The 20042-nt window shown below is 51.1% G+C and overlaps 9 protein-coding genes across 9 annotated transcripts; 4 read left to right on the top strand and 5 right to left on the bottom strand.

The window, feature by feature from the left end:
* Positions 1-102: 102 nt before the first annotated feature.
* On the top strand, positions 103-1354 carry STEHIDRAFT_64547 (kinase-like protein; the record flags this gene model as incomplete). Its single annotated transcript, XM_007307787.1, has 2 exons — positions 103-151; positions 219-1354. 2 exons carry the CDS (start codon positions 103-105, stop codon positions 1352-1354), a joined length of 1185 nt encoding a protein of 394 aa, XP_007307849.1.
* Positions 1355-2023: 669 nt separating this feature from the next.
* On the top strand, positions 2024-3717 carry STEHIDRAFT_133613 (DUF926-domain-containing protein; the record flags this gene model as incomplete). The annotated part of the gene is made up of 3 exons (XM_007307921.1): positions 2024-2616; positions 2688-2759; positions 2844-3717. The coding sequence occupies 3 exons, from the start codon at positions 2024-2026 to the stop codon at positions 3715-3717; spliced, it is 1539 nt and encodes a 512-aa protein (XP_007307983.1).
* A 178-nt stretch (positions 3718-3895) lies between these two features.
* STEHIDRAFT_124123 (uncharacterized protein) lies at positions 3896-4712 on the bottom strand. The gene is made up of 4 exons (XM_007307920.1): positions 4442-4712; positions 4346-4377; positions 4194-4292; positions 3896-4070 (listed from the first exon to the last, which is right to left on the bottom strand). The coding sequence occupies exons 1-4, from the start codon at positions 4651-4653 to the stop codon at positions 3967-3969; spliced, it is 447 nt and encodes a 148-aa protein (XP_007307982.1). The 5' UTR covers positions 4654-4712; the 3' UTR covers positions 3896-3966.
* A 276-nt stretch (positions 4713-4988) lies between these two features.
* On the top strand, positions 4989-5325 carry STEHIDRAFT_64283 (uncharacterized protein; the record flags this gene model as incomplete). Its single annotated transcript, XM_007307768.1, has 3 exons — positions 4989-5077; positions 5150-5195; positions 5278-5325. 3 exons carry the CDS (start codon positions 4989-4991, stop codon positions 5323-5325), a joined length of 183 nt encoding a protein of 60 aa, XP_007307830.1.
* Positions 5326-6245: 920 nt separating this feature from the next.
* On the bottom strand, positions 6246-6707 carry STEHIDRAFT_160401 (uncharacterized protein; the record flags this gene model as incomplete). The annotated part of the gene is made up of 2 exons (XM_007307919.1): positions 6246-6565; positions 6629-6707. 2 exons carry the CDS (start codon positions 6705-6707, stop codon positions 6246-6248), a joined length of 399 nt encoding a protein of 132 aa, XP_007307981.1.
* A 1024-nt stretch (positions 6708-7731) lies between these two features.
* STEHIDRAFT_64298 (uncharacterized protein) lies at positions 7732-8628 on the bottom strand (the record flags this gene model as incomplete). The annotated part of the gene is made up of 2 exons (XM_007307771.1): positions 7732-8242; positions 8393-8628. Coding segments are annotated over 2 exons (747 nt in total), but the record flags the coding sequence as incomplete, so codon positions are not given.
* A 2879-nt stretch (positions 8629-11507) lies between these two features.
* STEHIDRAFT_160399 (uncharacterized protein) lies at positions 11508-13228 on the bottom strand (the record flags this gene model as incomplete). Its single annotated transcript, XM_007307918.1, has 10 exons — positions 11508-11789; positions 11841-11949; positions 12088-12242; positions 12301-12312; positions 12372-12527; positions 12585-12631; positions 12687-12792; positions 12858-12932; positions 12993-13055; positions 13124-13228. 10 exons carry the CDS (start codon positions 13226-13228, stop codon positions 11508-11510), a joined length of 1110 nt encoding a protein of 369 aa, XP_007307980.1.
* Positions 13229-15487: 2259 nt separating this feature from the next.
* STEHIDRAFT_160398 (uncharacterized protein) lies at positions 15488-17598 on the top strand (the record flags this gene model as incomplete). The annotated part of the gene is made up of 3 exons (XM_007307917.1): positions 15488-16493; positions 16567-17279; positions 17350-17598. 3 exons carry the CDS (start codon positions 15488-15490, stop codon positions 17596-17598), a joined length of 1968 nt encoding a protein of 655 aa, XP_007307979.1.
* Positions 17599-18064: 466 nt separating this feature from the next.
* Positions 18065-19934, bottom strand: STEHIDRAFT_160397 (uncharacterized protein; the record flags this gene model as incomplete). Its single annotated transcript, XM_007307916.1, has 8 exons — positions 18065-18544; positions 18604-18945; positions 19004-19159; positions 19220-19266; positions 19354-19423; positions 19504-19575; positions 19631-19693; positions 19785-19934. The coding sequence occupies 8 exons, from the start codon at positions 19932-19934 to the stop codon at positions 18065-18067; spliced, it is 1380 nt and encodes a 459-aa protein (XP_007307978.1).
* Positions 19935-20042: the final 108 nt, after the last annotated feature.

Raw genomic sequence — 20042 nt, 5'->3', positions numbered from 1 at the left:
TACAGTCGCTCGACTCGGTCGCAGAGCCAATCGTCCACAGGATACAACACACCGACAATGACATCTACACCCCATGCACCACAACGATCCCTCAGTTCGACGATGCACGTCAAGCGCATCACACTCACATCTAAAAAGAACTGGTGGATGGGTGCGTCTCGCTATCCGATAATATATCTTCTATCTTGCTTAACATGAACATACAACGAAACTTTCAGTCGAGCTAGACGAAGAAGGCAAAGACTCGAATGCTCCTGCGCCACCTCCTGCCCATCCACCACATCCACATCCATCTCCATACTCCCATTCCCACTCACACCAGTTTCCCCCTTCAGAGGAGACGATTTACAACGAATACACGACCTCACCACCTCAGCAAACAACATCAAAACTCCGTCCTCGCTCGCCACAACCCTCTGACTCCGTCCGTAGGGGACAAAACCCAGTAAACTCCATTTTCTCCTTCCCCACCCCGACATACTACTCCGCCCCACCAAATCCAACATCTGCTCTCCTTCCTGTAGCCACAGGATCTGTCTCTGAGCTCTTCAAATGTATAGTCAAAAAGCCCGAGACCGTCCAGCTCGAGATCAACGGTGAGATGCAGTCGAACGCACCGGACGTCGCGGCGCAAACGCTCGCCGAATTACGCGTCTATACGACCGTACCCCGGCATAAAAACCTTCCCGCCTTTCTTGGGTGCTTAGAGAATGTCGGGATGGTGCTGGAATTCATCGAAGGGAAGACGCTGTACGAAGTTCTGAAGGAGACGCCCGACATGACGAGGTCGAGGAAACGAGATCTCCATAATCAGCTCTTGGACGGCCTCACGCATCTACACGCTTCCGGACTCAGTCACGGCGATCTATCACTTCTGAACATCCAAATCACACAGCATGGCACACTCAAAATCCTCGACTTTGGAAGATCAGTCCACGCAGACTCGATCTACATGCCGCCAGACTCGGAGGAACCCCTCGACCCATTCGCGCATCTCAAGCACTCACATACGCGGTTTCCTCCGCAGAGGCAGGTGGAGCAGATACATCCTGGGACGAGGCCATTCAGTGCGCCTGAGGTGTTGAGGGGAGAGTGTCAGGATGCGCGGTTGGCGGATGCGTATAGTTTTGGTATGGTAATAATTTGCGTGGAAAGGTTGACGATGGTCGACGTGAAGCCGTGGGATCAGAGGAAGGATTTATTGCCGAAGGGGTTCTTGGATGGGTTAGAGTTGTTCGGGGAGAGATTGCCGCAGTATTTGAGGAGGTTTGATACGAGGAGGAGGTTGGTGAGGGAGGATATGGTGGTGGTCAACGATGATGAAATAATGGTATGCCTATTTCCCTCCCTTTGAATCGCGCTGAGACTAACTGCGTACACTCCCATCTAGATGGACCCTTGAGCCCCACAGTCGAAGTCATGAAAGTGTAGTAGTAGTATCTAAACCCTAGTCTCGACAGGACTTGTAATCGCGCCACACATCGAAACGACGTTACTGTACTTATGAGTGTCTAGCCATCTGGTCACGGCTGCTATAATTATATCTCCGCCCACTCTCTGAAATAGGCGCTATCTTTCTTAGTAGCTGTATACCAGAATTTCTCTTGTGCATATTGTTGACTGTACTCTGTATTATCTAGCGCATCTCTGTTGGCTGCGCCTGTACTTGTGTAGTGGATACCCATGTCTACGTTTTGCTGACAATTAAACACGTCGTTAGTACTAACAAACTGACTTCTCGAGCCAGGCCTGGCGATGCTCAGGCCTCAGGATACTCAGACGGCATCGTGGCGAGGCAAAATAGTGCAGAAAATCTCCAATAAATGTCGACGCGTCCCAGTCACGTGCCCTCTCGCCGTCATCCCGTGTTGCGCGCCTCTGCCGTCGCCTCGTCTTCACCAACAACTTCCACCACCAACCCTTTTGCTTTCTTCCTCTCGCCTTAATCGTCTGGTTGTACGAGCGCTCTTCAAGGCTTGATTGTTGGTCTGCTAGCCCCCGTAATTACTAGAGCCACCTCGACATGGCGACAGTCCACCCCTCCCGTATGGGCCTCATCCCACAAGAAATGGCTTCCTCACCACCTCCCCGTTCTTCGTACCGCTCTCTGAAAGACGATCATGACAGGGACCGCAAACATGCCAAGGATAAGGATAGGGAAAGGGAAAGGGAGCCCAGTAGTCGGGATAGGGATAGGGATGACAGGAGGGACGGAGGGCGTGACCGTGACGAGGAGAGGAGCCGGGGCAGGGATCGTGAGAGGGACAGAGATGAAGACAAGGATAAGGATAGAGCGGGCGGCAAGGACAAAGAGAAGCGCGTACGCATTCGACGTGCGAGCCCTGAGTATGAAGAATATCGTCGTCCGGCGAGGTCTCCTCCTCCCCATCTCCCAGCTCATAGCGGAGATGGCGACAGAGCTGGAAAGGACGGTGAGGCTGGGAACGGAGGAGCTCCGTGGAGGAAACAGGAGAACATGTATCCGCCGAGAAGGGGTGATGGAGGCGGTGGTGGTGGTGGTGGTGGAGGCGCTGAAGGTGGACATGGGTATGGTGGAGGTGGAGGTGGGTATGGAGGTGGTGGGTACGGTGGTGGAGGGAGCGATTACTTCGAGGGGTATGTGTCCTCTCTTAACTCTCTTTCGTATTATATGAGCGAAAGCTGACGATTACGTTTTATCTTTGCAGACGCAGACAGCAGAGACTGAGTACCACACTGAGTATCTGGCCTCCGTCGCCCAAACACGCTCATCGCGAACTGTATGTCCCTCATTTTATTAAACAGATTTCATGTTTTGATCTAGCGACTTACAACCCATCCCGGTGTCTGCTTCGTATTTCTAGCTCACCCGAACGAGACTCAAAATCGCGCCGTAGCAAGCACAGCAAACGTCGTCGCTCTCCCACTCCCTCCGACTCCGACATTACAGATAGCGAAGAAGAACGCCGTCGTCGCGAAAAGAAGGAGAAGAAACGTCGCGAGAGGTCCGAACGCAAGGACAAAGACAAGGGCCATCATCGCAAAGACCGAAAAAGCTATTCCGACGACGAGGACGATGAGAGAGAGCGGAGGCGAAGAAAGGAGAGGAAAACGAGGTCGAGGTCGAGGACTCCTCCACGCAAGGAAAAGGAGAAGGAGAAGGAACAGGATATGAAGATGGACGTGGAAGAAGACTGGGTCGAGAAATCCGCGCCCTCTGGAACTTTCATCCCCGACGCGTCCGCCTCGTCTTCATCAGCGCTCATGCCCCCACCCTCTCACATCCCTTCCCACGCCAAATCGAATTCCAAGGCAGAAGACGACGAAGACGATGACGACGAAGTCGGTCCTCAACCCCTTGTAGTTGCATCCTCCAAATCCAAAAAGGTCGACGAAAGATCGTACGGAGGGGCCCTCCTCCGTGGTGAAGGTTCCGCCATGGCCGCCTTCCTCCAGGATGGCACCGACGTCCGTATTCCTCGTCGTGGTGAGATTGGTCTCGACTCGGACGAGATCGCAGCCTATGAGCAGGTGGGGTACGTTATGAGCGGAAGCAGGCATAGGATGATGAACGCCGTGCGTATGAGGAAGGAGAACCAGGTTATCAGTGCGGAGGAGAAGAGGGGTATATTGAAGTTGCAGGAGGAGGAGAGGCAGAGGAGAGAGGCGATTTTGAGAGAGGAGTTCAGCCAGTTGTTGAACGAGAACCTGAAGGACGCAGAGAAGGGGAGGAAGTGAGTTGGTGGCTACAGTGACCGGAGGTTTGGACCCTCGGGGAGGGGTTCTGTCGTGGCTTTTTTTGCTCTTTTGATGCTTAATTTTGTATAACGTATGGGTTCTGACTGTTGCCTCAGACGTTCAGCGTCGCAAAATGCACCCCAAAGGGTCGAATATCATGCAATGCTGTTATTCCGTGTTGATTTCCATGAATGATATCCGCAAATCCGACAATAAATACAAGCCTATATGAAAGTGAGCTGAAAGGCCCTAAAGCTCCTGGTGAGGAGCAGCCTTGCTATCCAGACCAACGAGCTCGACATCGAAGACAAGTGCTGAGTTAGCCGGGATGACGGAGCCAAAGCCTCGAGAACCTACGAACATATGAATTATATCATCAGTTTTATAGTGCAGCCAACGGCGTTAAAGAATAATACGCCAGGTGGTGAGGTCAACGGAGGGAAGAGAACAGAGTGGGGGTAGGTTTGAATACTGACCGTAGGCCTTGTCGGAGGGAATGGTGAGGATGCGCTTCTCATTGAGACACATGCCGACGAGACCTTCATCCCAACCCTTGATGACCTGACCAACACCGACTGTACAGGCTGTCAGAATAGATGTGGGGCCTTAGCAAGCAAGGAGTGCATACGAGTCAAAGGTAGAGGTGACCCGCGGTCCCGACTGTTAACAAGCAAGCAACCACCGTAAGTATCGACACGAACCAGAAGACGCCCGACCAACTGACCTCGAGTCGAACTTGTTGCCGTTAGAGAAGAGAGTACCGGTGTAGTGGACCTTGATGGAATCACCCTTGGCCGCTTTGACAGGACATTCGTCTGGCAGGTAAGTCGTATCAATCTGAAGCTCAGTGGGAGGGCTCTTGGAATCGGGGTTGGCGCTCTCAGCAGCAGCGACCAGACCGAGAGCAAGGAAAAAGATCCACTTTAAGAGCTGCATTTTCGTTGTCGTGAAGAGTATGATATGTCGAAGATCGTAAGACGAACAAGGCTGAGTACGCTGTGCAGGAAAGTAGAGCCTGCGATTGTTCGACGTGGCGCGTTCGTGTTCGTGTTTCGTGGTGGCGCGTCGGCATCACGCGCAATCGTGGGAAGAACTGGAGTCAGCCGAGGTGCCGCTTTGTCACCAACTGTACAGAGCGTGCTCGTCGTCCCAACCTTATTTTTCGCCCACCGTCGACAACGCCCACCGCCGCCGCCCGCACCTATCACGATGGTCTGTAGCTCATCATTTTTTTGCTCGTCGCTGTTGGAGACGATGTCGAGGAGAATGTTATGCTGACCGTACGATTGGGATGTCTTCAGCCTTCCCAAAAATCTTTCAGGACAAAGCGCATTCTCGCTAAGGCTTCGCGCCAGAACCGGTACGTTCAATCCTCTGAAAGCTCTCGTTGGACGGTGCAATCGTGCTGACCTTGACATGTATGAACTTGCAGCCCCATTCCCCAGTGGTTCCGTCTCAAGACCGACACCAAGATCCAGGTTTGTTTCTTCACAAAACCACGATGCGAAGGAGACCTACCGTGCACAGTTTTGATACTGATTCCACTCCCTTACCTTTCAGTACAACGCCAAGCGTCGTCACTGGAGGCGCACAAAGCTCAACATCTAAGCGCTTTACCCTTACCTTCATCGCTTCATCGCGCTCGCTTTCCATGTCGTATCCCATTCGGTAGATGGACAGCCAGCTTCGGGTCGGCTGGGTGCTGGGGAGGGGCAAGAAGGGCCGGCACTCATCACTTCACGCACGCATCCATGTATTCCTCTCTGCTATTGATCTCCTATGGCCCTTCCTGCAACAAAATATTGAGCATGCACTTACACCCTCAGACGTCGCTCGTTGAAAGCAGGCATCGTTGATCGACTGCACTGAGTCTACTCTTCTCTGGACTTGGGTCTGCACCGCTTCAACGAATTTCACAGATCTGTATCCTACAGACCTCATCTACTCCTGTCTCTTTCTTCGACTGCCTACCCGCACTTCTGCGCAAACCGTCTCGATAGTCACTTTGTGTCAATCATCTCAGTGCTCCTAGCACGGGGCATATACATCATGGTATACATAGCCATAACCTCTGGTCTGTCTAGACGTACGCTAACCTCTCTTCCATCCAAACGAACCGTAAATTATTCTCGTCAAATCTAGGAACGAACCCACCCATAAACTCCTGGGAGTATCTTATCTTGGAACTTTGTGACCCCAGGATTTGTTCGCTAGCTCCCTAGCGGATGGCCCTTGCGCCATCCAACTGTGGCACCTTCATCTTACAACCTTGACTGACATAAAACCTGACGTGGCAAAAAGCGCCAAAAAGGTTGCGACTTCGACTTCGCAGGTTTGAATAAGCCATTAAATCACTGGTACGTTCAATATCGTGTTCGTCATAACGCTCGACCGAGGCCGCCACAAATAAATAATCCAGTCTCCGGAAATAATCGACCATAGCAAGTATACGTTCGCCACTCAACCCCGCGCTCCATCCAGCCCCCGACCGCCACCTTCGCATCTTCGAAGCTTCGTGACCGTATCGCTTAGACAGCCTTGCTCCCGCGACCCCTGCTAGAACAGCACTGGACCATAGCACCCGTGTCGACGCTGTTGCCGAGGTGTCCACCGTATGGCTGGCACTGCTTCTCCGCCTCGTTGAAGTACGCCTGCTGGTTGACGGCGGCGCAGCAGTCCTTCGTGACCTGCTCGTCGGTCTCGCCTGAGCCGTCAAGGTTGGACGTGCAGATTTCTGGGCCACCTAGGGAGGAAAGAGGACTGGTTAGTGGACTCGGACAGGCTGGAGGTCGTCGGGCGAGAGGTTTGAATGGAGACAGGTGTATACCTCGCTTGTAGATGCCTCCCTCTGAAAGTGAGTCGATAGTCAGCCTAGATGATACAAGACGAAAGTGAAGACAAGGATACATACCAGAGTTCTCAGCGGCGGGAGAGGCGAAGACGGCGACGGCGGAGGCGATAACAGCGAGGAGAGTGAGTGAGAAACGCATGATGATGATAGTGGTGAGGGTCGTTTAGTTGTGGTGAGGTGTTTGAGTGTGGAGGAGTGGAGGAGTGGACAAGATTGACTTGATACTAAGACAAGGTCGAACCACGAATGCTTTTATACCTGCAGGACTCCTACCTTCAGCTCGGTACACCGACAACAGACTTCATGTTCGAACGTTTCCAGCGCACAAGTCGTATGCATTCTGCATCGCTATGTGTGGAGCATCTTCCACTAAATTAGGGGTTCTGGTTGTTAGCGAGACTCATCCTTTGAGATGAACGAATTGTTAGCTTGTAGCGCTCATGGATGTGGGACAGATTGCTGTGGCCCGCCTGATCCGAGTCGCGCCAAGAAGAATTCACCGTCGATCGACAAGGTAGGTTGGTCCAGTGATGCTGTATACCTGATTGTTGTCCACTGGATGAACTTAGGGCCACGGGTCGCAGTGTTTTTGAGTCGATATACCATGAGGAGGCTTTGCGGGCCAACGAGCGCTCACCGCGATGGGGTACGTTTCATTCGATGTGAATACGGCACTGCATGCGGATTATATATTGAAAAGAGTCCTAAAAATCTTGGGGTGGACAGGTGAGCTGATGGACGCGAAACGAGACGGAGTTCACTCACCGAAAGGTATATCTGTATAATGAATCGTGCAGTAAGTCCCCGAGAAAACACGAAGACATCTCCCATAACACTGAGCAGGATATGGCAGCTATCAACTGAGCAAGGGTATCGTTTCATAGGTGAATTGTTTGGCCCAGTAGACAGGATTCTCTTTGTGTGTCTTGTCCTCTTTCACGGTTTGAGTCTCATTTGAGGTTCAGTGTGCGATTGCGTGTGCATTTGAGGGACAAGCCTGGTTAAACTTCGAAGAAGGAATTGCTGGGGAAAAAAATGCCAGCTCTTGATTACCACTGATACATTCAAATACAAACCAGTCGTCCGATTACACACAAGTGAACATGATCTATCCACCCACTGACATTCAAAAGCGACAGAGTCCAAACGCTATGAGACTCCCATTATACCGACGGCCTCTTCAATTGCTCTGCTTCGATCCCATCCAGAAAGGCTTTAGCCCCGTCCTCGTATTCTTGAGGGCAGGCGGCTAGGTAGGCCGTGCGGAAGGCCTGGTACAGGGGGTCGCGAGTAACAGGGCGTGGATAGTATGGGTCGTTGGAGAAGAATGCGTCAATGAGGCCTTCTACGTTCGACTGCCATTCCTCCCGGTCGAACCGCCGCATTTGATTGAAATCAATCACGTAGTAGCGCACCCCCAACCCTGACCCTGCCATGACAAACTCGATGTCCCGGCCATCATATCCAGCAACCCAATGGATTCGTCCGAGCATCTCGCCCATACCTCCCGCTACTTGATCTAGACCAATCAACTCACCGCCCTCGAAGACACGGAGCAAGGTAGTATACCGGGCGATGTCAATAGGGAAATTGATCATCGAGCCGATGGATTGAGAGGGACGAAGAATCTTTCCGAGATAGAGGCGACACATGCGAGGTGGTTCGACGTTCTGACTGCGAGCCTGTTCGGTGTAGAATAAATCGCGAACGGACGAGCGAACTTGTATCGGTAGAACGTGTGCTCGGTCCATGATGTAGGCCGGCACATCAAAACCTTCGTTCGTAAATAAATTGTTGTTGATGATAGGACGAGGGTCCTGAGACCTTCCCAGGGCATGCGAAGTCGGGAATTGTATGAGTTCGTCCGTCGTTGGGTCGTAATAGGCGACGGCGCGCGGGATGGCGAACATGGAATCGGAATTGCAGAGTGTATATAGTGTATGGAGAGCACTGGCCTCAGCACGAAGTTCATCTGTGCGGTCCGGGAAGTGTATAACTTTGAAGACAAACGGTATTCCTCGTACAGAGTAGACAGTAGCGAAGCTTCCGGCACCGATGCTGGTGGGAGCGTTTGGTTCTTCTGCAAAAGAGTGCTGGTTAATGACTACGGCTAGGTCGAAGGAGGAGAATATGTTACGACTGTGAACGATTTTCTTTCACGTCAGGTGTAACCGGTTGACCAGAGCTAAGAGAGGAGTGCAAAACAAGACACTTCCTTGAGCGCTCTTGAGCGTCGAAGGACGAAAGGGCACGTGACGGTCGGAGCGGAGGGTTCACATTTTAACTTGGATTTCGAACTTGTGACGCCCAAAAGTTAACTTGCGCAAACTTGTGGCTGTACAAGTTAATTTGTCCCCGATAACTTGCAAGTTCGCAAGCTCGCTTGGCTGTCAAACTTGCGTTTACGAACTTGTATAGCTTGGCGCACTTGTGAAACTTTTGAGATTATGAGGCATCAATGGGTCCTTCTACCACTTGTATACTGTACGTCTCTGCAGTTAGACGACGTCCCCTGTCCCCAGGGGCTTGTCGTGTCGTCTATTTGCGTGTTTGTCCTCATGTCCCTCCGTCATCGTCGTCTAAGACACCTCCAAACTCGAGCGGCTTCGAAGCAGCAAAATTGTACTACATGCTTTTGTGGATGTTAGAGGGTCTGCAAATGGTTTGGCCAACGCATCATGACATCCAGGCCTCGCTCATCTCGCAAGCATTTGTATGCTTTAAGGTCAGGACAACTTATCGGAGGAAAATATGACGGCGTATCTTCTCCTTTGAGCGGCACTGTCGCCTGTGTCCCCTTCGCTCACGATTGTGTCGCCAAACTCTCCTCTTTCCCACGTTGTCGCCCTGTCGCCTAACTGCAGAGACGTACAGTAGCACTTACCATGCCCCGTCGGACATACCTACTGTACATGTGATCAGACTTTTGACTATTTGGTCTCGTACACGATCGCCAATGCGTAGCTGGTCGTTTGCCTGTGTACCTCAAGCATCACAAGTCAGGACTTGGATACTGTAGATGATGACTCCGCGGACACATTAATCAAAGGTCATCATAGTTATTAGAAGTGCTAGCTCAGAAATGCATAGCCTGCCTCCTACTAAGCACCCGATGCTGAGATTTCCACTACTGGCACCCACCAAGTTATTACTTGTAGCATGCGAATAGCAATGACTTGGGCATCCCCAGTATCCAACTGTAACGAGACTTTTATAGCGACTAGATATATACTCAACGATCACACTTGGTTCGACAAACTAGGCTACCTTAGTTAACTTGCAAGTTAGCATGCGTGCTCTACAAGCTCGCTTGAAAAACTTGGCCTTACAAGTTTGTTCAAGCTTGCGTTACTGCAGTCATACAAGTTAGATCCAAGTGCCCACAAGTGAATCATACACCATGTCATAAGTTGATCAGTGTGCTAAATGTAGCAGTGGAAAAGGTATTTCGGACACGTGCTGACCGGGAAAACTAGAGTGAAGAGATGTGTACAACCGTACGTTAAAGGATCGAGATGACCAAAGACCAGTGTTTCTAACATAGTTAAACAAGAGGTGACTTCGAGTCTTCACTCAGATATAACCCGTACGTGTGAAGTTTACCACTCTGTTTGACCCGAACGGAACGGGAGAATTATATCATCAACGTAATCCCAAGGATTCCATCTTTGCAACGGCCGGTATCGCCATGCCGGGCATCTATAGCCCATCGAGAAAAATCAAATCTCCGAGGGTAAATTCCAGCTAGAACGATAGCTCGAGAAAACCTCACGCAAAAGTGTACGCAGTGAGGTTTTAAGCCCGCTATAACTGATACAAAGTGATCGACGAGCGACTCGGTGTAGGAGCAACAAAGATTCTCAGTTGAGATACGCGTTAACATGAGAGAGGGAGGATAACGATGTAGGGCCTACCAGGTGTGATACTTATGGGTGCCATCGCTGGTGAGCTACACGGTTATCGAACATTATAGGAGCACAAGTGCGCCACAAGTGAGAGGTACGCAAGTGCCACAAGTTCGTTCCATTAAGTCATGCCCAATTTGGCAGGCAAGTCAAGTTACAAGTTCGCGCCACACGTTAAATTGCGCTGGCTCGTCGGAGCGCGAAAACGGGGGGAGACCATAGGCAGAGCTGAAATATAAATGGACAACCTCCGCTTGAACCTCTGGGCCCCACGCTGTTGATATGATAGTTCTCTGGCAACCCAATACTGCTGTCGTTAGTAGGCTCAGAATAGATTTCGAGCTCCTTGTGCTTTGCTAATCAGCTGCTCGCCGCTATGTTGTTTGGATACTTACTAGCACCGACGCTAAGTACGTGCGTTACCGAGTTCGCTGTGAGGAACGCCTTTGACGTCGCTGCTGAGCAGGGACCAAGGTACAAGCAGGGAACGACGAGGGAGACGGCGGAGGACGTGCCGCCCTTCGCAGATTTATCTCGCTTGCCCGTGATGAAAGAGTCAGAGAACAAGCAAAGTTTGACTGAAGCACCGACGCCGTCTGGCGAGATTGAGAGTCCACTCTCACTATACCGTTTCAAATTCGAGCACCGACGTTGCGAACCTGAGACGTCACCCCAGTTGAACATCAGGACTTCGTGCTAGTTGGGCCATATGACCCAGAGCTCAGATATAAGGGGGAGTGTGTGTGCTGCTAGCAGCAAATGAAAAGAATTAGACATTAGAAGATTGACTGTGCATAAGAATAACCATAGGGCCATCTGAAAGATTCAGAAGAAAAGGAAAATCAAATATCGTACAACTGAGAAAGCGAGCGTAAGCCATCAAAGCCATCGACCAAACCAGCGAACCTACCACATTGAAATCACCTGAATCACAAGGAAGAGTACGACCGTCGCCATACGATCATGAATGCTCCAGCACTCCGCGAAGGATTGTTTTTCTTCTTTCAAGGTATCAATGTTTGTCAAGAGTACTGCTAAAGGGCCTCTCCGGTGAGATGTGGATGTGGCGTTGAGCTGATGTAGGATGAGGCTACACTTCGTCGATCCAGATCCCAACCATTATCATCATTCAACACTCCGAGAGCCATGCTCGACTCCGGTGCCTTATAGACCCTTCGTGGAGGTGCGGGACTGGGAGATGGCGCACGTCCTCGGGCAGTACGGGTGATAGGAGGACCAAAGAGGAGGAGTTGAGGACGCGTAAGAAGAATGAGTAGAACGTTGAGGAAGCCTGAGAGCCCGTAGAGAGACGCGGCCTAGAGGAGGTATGATCAGAAAATGTGAGGAGGAAAGAGCAAGGGGCTTACGACGAAAGTGGCGGCGGAAGGGACTTTACTCCCATGGCTTTCGAGACCGAAACCGATCCAGCGGACGACCGACAGCGGTAAAGTGACGATCGAATAAACGAAAGGATATCTGAACGTGAAAATCGACAGAGGTTATCAGCTGCCAATAAGAATGGAGATATAAATCGATACGCACGCTAGCATTGAGAGCGCACGACGTTTGCGTGCATCGTCGTCCGGGATGTTCCTTGCGCGATGAAATCGGAACCTCCACCATTGAGATGTGTCGACGGAGAGCATGCCTTGGCTCCATAGGAAGAGAGGTACATAGACCAGGATGGATGTAAAAAGAGCAATCCATAGCCAGAGGTACTCTCCCGCGATGCGTTCGCCCTTGAACTCCTGTGCGATCCAGCACCAATACTGTTATGCAACTAGTGTGAGCATGTTGTACCTGCCTGCCATAATCAAGATCACATACGGGAGTAGGAGTCTACCAACAGACACGTTCAATAAAAAGAGATAAAGATGGCATAATTCTTTTTGGCGTACCACATAGAGGTTATTGGGGTCATTATGTATACCAGAACTAATCCCGACGAGCAGTGCTACGAAGAGCCACACCATCCCAACGAGTGTAAAAGCAACGGTGCGATTTTTGGTCCCAATGCGCCAGAAGACGCCGACAAATGTGTGCACCGCGATGATCTAATGACGCTGTGAGCTTGAGAAAGCCGAGGAATGAACATGTTCTAAGCGACATACTATAGTAGTTATTGCTACTCCGGTTTCTCCTAATTCTTGGATGACTCCTAAGACGTCAAGAGGTGAGTGGGAGGGTCTGCGCATGGTTTAATAAACTCGTACCCTGAGCTGTACAGTATGATCCTTTGTACGTCTTTCCTTCGTTGACCCATTTCATATCCATAACTGATCCAATAGCTTGGATCAAGTCAAACGTGAACAACGAGAGCTATACAGTTGAAAGTCGCTAAGCATGCGTGGATTGAGCGCGGATAGTGTGACAAAACGGCGAACCATGTAGATATCTGTTGGCTCCTGCACAAGTGACCACTGTCCTCGAGAATACCTCGAATGCCGATAGACATTGCGCTACCCATCGAAATTGCCCATGAGCAACCCCAATAAGTAGCCGAAAAATTGCAAACGTACTATGATGAACCCGAAAAGAACGAAGATTGCCAACACTGAAAGGGTGCTTGCCTCTGCGATCACCTGCACGCAACATCGACGTAGTGAGTCTTGCAGTGCGAGAGAGGCAGTGATACAACGGTCAAACTCACCGTAAGGCCGATACTCTGACCGGTAGTCAAACAAGATAGAGAGGAATAGCCGTTATTTTGATCCTGCACAGAAATAAACCATTCTTCTGCTGAACAATTCGACATCGATACCAGGCTTGAACCGCCTGGACGAAAAGGCCGAGCAGCCAACGCCGACTATGGCGAGGGATAGCAAACGACAAGACCAGTGATAGAGGACAAGCAGGGGTGCAATAGGGACGAGGGCGGGTGCATCATTCCAGGTTTATCATGGCGGCCTAGGGGAGATAACAAGCATATGTTTACTCAGGCCTGCTGGAAATTACTTGGAACGCCAATGTGGAACTTTCGATTGTGGCTGAGTTCCGTGGAGATTACGTCTCGAGGCGCTCGACAGAACACTTCCGACAGCTATCGTCGTCATTGACAACGTGTACGGACCAGTAAAAGCCAAGCAACCGCATCGTACCGGCGGCTCCTCCCGCCGCCCTAAATCTTCCAAAAACCAATCGAAAACGATAAGAAAATACGGGTTTCTACAAGACGCAAATCATCGTTCAAAATGAACCAACCAAACTGACTGTTTGGCATTGCTGTCTCACACGTCCCATCAAGTCACCGCCTGTCACCGCCCATTCTCTCAGCCCCCCTCTCTTCCGATTCGCTCGCACATTTAGGACGACGTTCTCTTTCGCAGTCTAAAGGAAGGAAGGAGCTAGCCGGTTGGATGGTTGTCTGCTCTCTTTGCAGGAGATTGGGTTCATGCCAATTTCATCACGTTCCTCTTCCACAAGACGCTTACCTCGAAGTCTCGACTCTTACTGCTGGACAAGGGAAAGTTGTGTTTTCATAAGGTGCATCTACCTGATCAAATTCAAAGGAATAATATCCAGCTCTATTCATGGAGCTCTATTTCTGCTGTTTCGACAAGAAAGAGTAATAAGTTTGGTGCGTGTGCTCCGGTCTCTGTCCTAACTTCTCACCATTTACCTTTCATTCCCACTACGGCTCCGCCGTCGCAGTGTGCTGCTAGCTGTAGCTTCTTAATAATGACCTTCTAGGCCACGCAGCGGAATTGTGGCTCTCCGCTCGGCGATGTTGAAAGGCAATCTGCCTAAGATATACGTCCTCAGTTTGACCGAACCGAGCGCAGGGTAACTAGGCAGATCGTTCAATCGTTCAGTAGGCTTGGCCAAAGGTTTCGCCGCACGCCCTTGCACAAGGAAATCTGCCTGGCTGGCTGAACCTCGGTCTCGTATCCAGAACCGTCATATAGAATTCCGGTTCACAGCACTGAACTGGTCAGCACGCCGTGCACGATGGTAGTGGTGCCAAGAGTAAAACCTTTGGGTCCTCTCGAGAAATTCTAGTATCACAGGTAGGTCAAAGCTGAGGCGGACAACGGTTTTAGGTGAAATACAACAAACAAAATCTCGTAGATCAGTGGAGGTCCAACATGATGCATACGGGAACGGGTCCTCTAGCGAAAATAGTTGGTGATGGTCGAGCCTATGGCCAAAACTGATAAGCAGATCCGTCACGGTTTCATGCTATTGACGCTGCTGGCCCCGCATAACCGAGGTTTATTCGACTAATTGAGCGATACTCATTCTGAGAGCCGAAAAGTAGACCCACGTAAGGGTCTCGTCGTCGGCAGTGTTCTTGAGACAATATCAGCATAGACGCGTGCAGTCAGGTTTATTGTTTTAGAGCATTGGTCGCTTCCCAATGTCTCAACTAGAGACTGGAGGAGTACAAGGTGAGGTGATGCAGGAGAGTCTGAGATGGCCCTCGATCTCTTGGGAAGGCTGAGGATGTGAGATTGCAGAGTGAAGCAAGGGCGGGATCATTTGTTCAAGACAAGGGGGCCTGCGGCCGTCGGAGTCAAAGGTCAGTGCTTCAACTCCTTCTGGCTCCACAAGACATCCACATTGATCATGTCGAGGTGAAGTAGAAGAAGAGCAGAGCCCTTACTCCAACATCGGGAGTCCCTGGGAACTGGTGTGGCCCATACACGGGTCAAAGCGAGTAAGTAAGGAGGAAGTGGCAAAGACAGAAGGCGGCGAATACCGAGACACGGTGGCACTGCTCTTTGTGGCACAAAGCGCTTTCGAATTTGACACTCAGCCGTCCAATGGGAGGCCAATGCCCTTGCGTGTCATCTCTTTCGAACACTCTTGCCCATCCTCTCCTCATACTTTGCTACTTCCTCCCATCCTCTCCTCATACATTGCTGCTTCCTTCTCATCTCTCTCACTCGACGCCTTCCAAGCTCAAAACTATAACACATCTTACTCCTACTCCTGGTGAGTTGCCTCGATAATCTTCCTGTGCCCTTTGGTAACCTGTGTCTCTCTTTCAGTGCCACAGTGCCCACCGACACTCATGCCCAAATCAGTGACACCCTCGGCGCGACCTGCGACACCCTCGAACGCCAACCCAGCCCCGCTGGACACCCCGACCCAAGATGACCCGACAAGACGTGTGTCATCACCATTGCGCTCCGCGAGCGTTATCCACTCGACCTCATCCGTGGGCACCGGTGTCGATACACCTGCTCTTGCCTCTGGCCCCGATCGAGAGTCTGTTCTGTCCACTGCTACCGACAACGGATGCCGTGTCACGATCGAATCCAAAATCGCAGCTGGTTTGAATTCGTCCGCTCGCGTGCGGCCCTTCATACCAATTAAGCTCCCCAACTTCCGCAAGAGCAAGCACGTCGGCGCTGCGAGTCCATCGCTTGCGGGTCAAGGTGAAGGTTCCTCCGCTGCTCAGCTCGCCCCTAAGGTGCCGATCCCCGTCATCACACATATCCAGGGGCCGGTGCAAGAACACGCTAAGACATCTCGTCATCCCGTACCACCGTCATGGAGAGCCGCTACTACCCATAATTCATTTCTCGCCTCGAATCATCGCAAAAGCGCAACCGCACCGGCGTCTGCTCGTATGGCACCGAATAGCCAGTCTGTTTCAACTAACGCGGACGCGGACGGCAAGGGGCGCTATACGAATAGCAAGGCTCGGATCGCTACCCTCGCCATAGGTGAATGGCGCGCAGGTACCTCTGTTGGCGCGACGCCACGTCGGGCCTTGCCCAACTCAAAGGCGGTCAAGATCGCTGACGGTAAACTAGCTGACGGCGCGACCACGTCCGGTGCGGCTCTAGCCCCTCCGAATGATACCCTTTCTGCTAGTCTCTTCGTTACGAACAAACAGAGCCCTCCGTCCACCGCTCGTCGGGAACCGGAAGCTCCGAATGCATCGTCGTCGAAGGAGCTCCATAGTAAAGCGAACGCGTTGAAATCGGTGCCTCCCATCGAAGGTTCGACGCTCACGAGGACGAAGAAGGGACAAGATCCAAGAGTCGAGGGCTCGAAGGCTGTAAGAAAGGGTGAGTCAGACCATATCAGGATTCGGGCATCCATGATCGCTGAGGATATAAATTCTTGCCCTTTATCATCCAGGTCCACGCATATCGTCCTCGTTAAGCCAGGCTAAGCCTCAGACCCCTCAAACCTCCTCTTCGAACGCGGTGATACCACAACGCTTCATCCAGACGGACAAGAAGAAGACTGCGATGGCCTCGAGAGTGAATTCGAACACATCTTACCAGAGTTGCAGGCGACCACCCCCCAACGCCTCGTCAAGCTCGAAGACGGGGAAGAAATCCGTCACAGAGGACCCTCAGTCGAAGAAAGAAGAGTGCCCAAAGCCCAAGAAGGTAGTTATGGCGGCCCTTCCATCGGAAGAGGACATAGCCAAACTCGTCATGAAGGACCCTGTGATTTACGAGCTGGTCGGTAAAGCACAAAAGAACAAGACGATTCTGAAGGACCTCTATTTCAAGAAGGCGAAGCCGAGCCTTGAGGATGATGGCGACCAGTCCCTCAAGGAGACAGTTGACGCGTCGGTGACATCCAAGGATCCTACGCCGGCTGCCAGCGCTTCCAACTCAGACGCAACGAATACACTTTCGGAGACGGCACCGTCCGAGGAGGTCAAGCCATCCACGACGGGCGCGGGGGGCGAGGGGGATATGCTCACTGCTGGAAGTCGCAGTACAACTTCTCCAGAAGTGTCCAGTACGTTGTCCGGTTCTCCTAGAACAGGTATTCAGAATAAAAGAAAAGCCGATGCTGGAGAGACCTCCACTCGGGGGAACCGAGATGATACTCCAGTGCGTAGATGATCTACCCCTTTGTTATACCTTGTCATCGCTTACCTTCTCCGATCATTCATTCATGTAGTACTCTGACCTGCCGGCTCGTCCATCGAAAAGGCATCGCGTAGAGGTGGAGCAGAATCTTCCCACTTGGCCGGGTGCCCTTTTGAAGCGACCATACAGTCGCTTTTTCTCTCGATCTCCCTCAGTCGCATCGTCCGTGACTCTAGTAGGAAACGGCGGAACACCAACTCCCGAACCGGACAAGGTTGAGCTCCGCAAGGAGAATCCGAAGCGTCAGCTCGAACTCCTACCTGGTGACAAGCCAGTCTAGTCGGCAAGGCGAGCTCCGTACCAAACGGAAGATCACAGATGGTCCGCGTGCGGTGATTTTTTGCATGAGTCTTTGTGCGAGTTGGGATATGTTTTCGAACGGATGTGACTTGGATTGATGTACGATGATCTTTGATTTTTAATGTGTATATAGTGAAGAGCGCAGGATGTCTTCGCCGCAAAGGGCGAGGTGTATTTACAGTCCTGTAAGGACGTCGAAGATCGCTCATCAATCGATACAGTGGCTGTATTGTACATCACGATTGTATTAATGTATTGGAACTAAGAAGTACAAATCTTCCTCTAAGTATCATACATACCAACAAACTCAATGCTGGTCGTCCATGGACTCTATTGAGTCTCTACAAGAAATCGGAGCATGATGGCCTCAACATATGCGAGCAACTAGATATAGTCCCTTTGATAGAAACAAACCCTCTTCCCCCTCAAGTCGAGCTATCGAACGCTCATTCTGGCACCCCCAACCTGTCTGCTTGCTTCTGCACTGTAGCTACGCTCAAATGCGACCGCGGCGTGTGGCTCATCTCGAGATCCCAACCATCGTCATCATTCAACCCTCCAAATGGTCTACTTGAGTCAGGTTCACTACGTGCGGGTTGCCTAGTAGGACTGGGAGAGGGTGCACGACCCCGGCCGGTACGGACGACTTCGGGACCAAAGAGCAGAAGTCCAGGACGTGTGAAGTGCAGCAGAAGGACGTTGAAAAAGCCTGAGAGACTGAAGATAATCACGGCCTGCGAGGGGTGAACATGAGTGTGTAAGTGAATATTGGTGCGGCCGAGCATGCGACGAAGGACAGCACGGTGGAGATGGGAGTGAATTAGCTTACGAAGAACGTTGCGGCAGAAGGGACGCTTCGCCCTCCGAATGTGGTCCAACGCACGATCGAGAGCGGAAGCACGATAAAGGAGTAGACGAAAGGAGATCTGTTCAAAATACACTTAGTTTATCAGTATTGTTCGTAAATAGAGGGACAGAGGTATACGATAAAGACATACGCCAGCATGGAGAGCGCAAGTCGGCTTTTATCCGTGTCTCTCTCCGAAGGGTCGCTCGCCGTACCCCTCTTCGAAGAATCACTCGGACGATGAATGGTGAATCTCCACCATCGGGATGAGTCGACCTTGAGCATACCCTTACTCCAGAAGAAGAGGGACGTGTAGGAGAAAACAGAGGTAATGAGTGCAAGCCAGAGCCAAATGTACTCGCCGGCGAGGCCTTCATGCAATTGGTATGTCGGGGCGACCCAACACCAAAACTTCCATTCAAATAGTGTAAGGACGGAGATTTCTGGAATACGAGGAAAGTGACATACGGGGGTGGGCGTCTATAAGCGGAGATTTGTGAGCAACTTGAAACGAACATCACTGGGAAAAATCAAGCACGTTATACAGGTCGTTCTTGCTATGGTGTATACCGGCACTTATTGCCACGAATAGCACAATAAACAGCCATTCGAGACCTACAAGGGCCAGAGCGACGATACGGTTTTGAGTTCCTATCTTCCAGAATACACCGACAAATGTGTGGGCGGCAATTATCTTTGAGAAATGTGGCGATATGAGTAAACGCAAGAACATGACATGTAGTGTGCTGTATACCAGTGTAGAGATGGCCACTCCGCATTCCCCAAGTTGTTGTACAACGCCTAGATGAATAAATGAGCGCAAAAAATGTAGCAAGCTCCACACGTTTCTACCTTGAGTAGTACAATAAGTCCCTCTGTAAACCGCACCATCATGTGCCCACTTCATGTCAAAGACAGATCCAAGAGCTTGGAGCACATCCGCAAAGAAGAGCGAGAGCTGAAAACACAAAGTGTCAGTCAAACAGATCAGAAGGAGCCACGACGAAGCGCTCAGGTCTTTATTGGGGAACGGCTTACCATATAGATATCCATAGGAGACTGAACTAAGGACTTCCCTTCTTTATACTTCCAGTTTCGAAACGCGTTTCGCTATTGGTAAACATATGCATTAACAACCACCCTATAAATCCCATATCGAACGTACCGATATGAGAAGAAAAAGTACAAGGATGGCCAAGACCGAGACAAGCCCCGACTCTGCCGTCAGCTGTAGTTGAAAATTTTAACAAACAATGGATAGTAATGGCATGTATGATGAGTGAGAATTGTACACAATTGTGCTTGGATGGCTAGCTCACAGAGAGACCGATACGCTGCCCTGGAGACAGACAGAATCCGCTTGGATGCGGGTTGACGGTGTGGTTCTGTCCATAGTAGTCTTCACCGACGCCAGTGGAGCAGTTCAGCCACGGGGGAAGGTCTGCATACCATGAAGAGATGTTTGACATGGCACTGAAGAGAAGGGCAGAGAGCAGAGCACGCGGGGCAGCAGAAGACGGTGGTCAAGAGGAAAGAGTGACAAGGACCGTGGGGAGGCGCCCTTGCATGGACGGAAG

The sequence above is a fragment of the Stereum hirsutum genome (assembly GCF_000264905.1).
Source record: "Stereum hirsutum FP-91666 SS1 unplaced genomic scaffold STEHIscaffold_14, whole genome shotgun sequence".
NCBI classification, from domain to species: Eukaryota; Fungi; Basidiomycota; class Agaricomycetes; order Russulales; family Stereaceae; genus Stereum; species Stereum hirsutum.
This window is presented reverse-complemented; position numbering and strand designations above follow the sequence as displayed.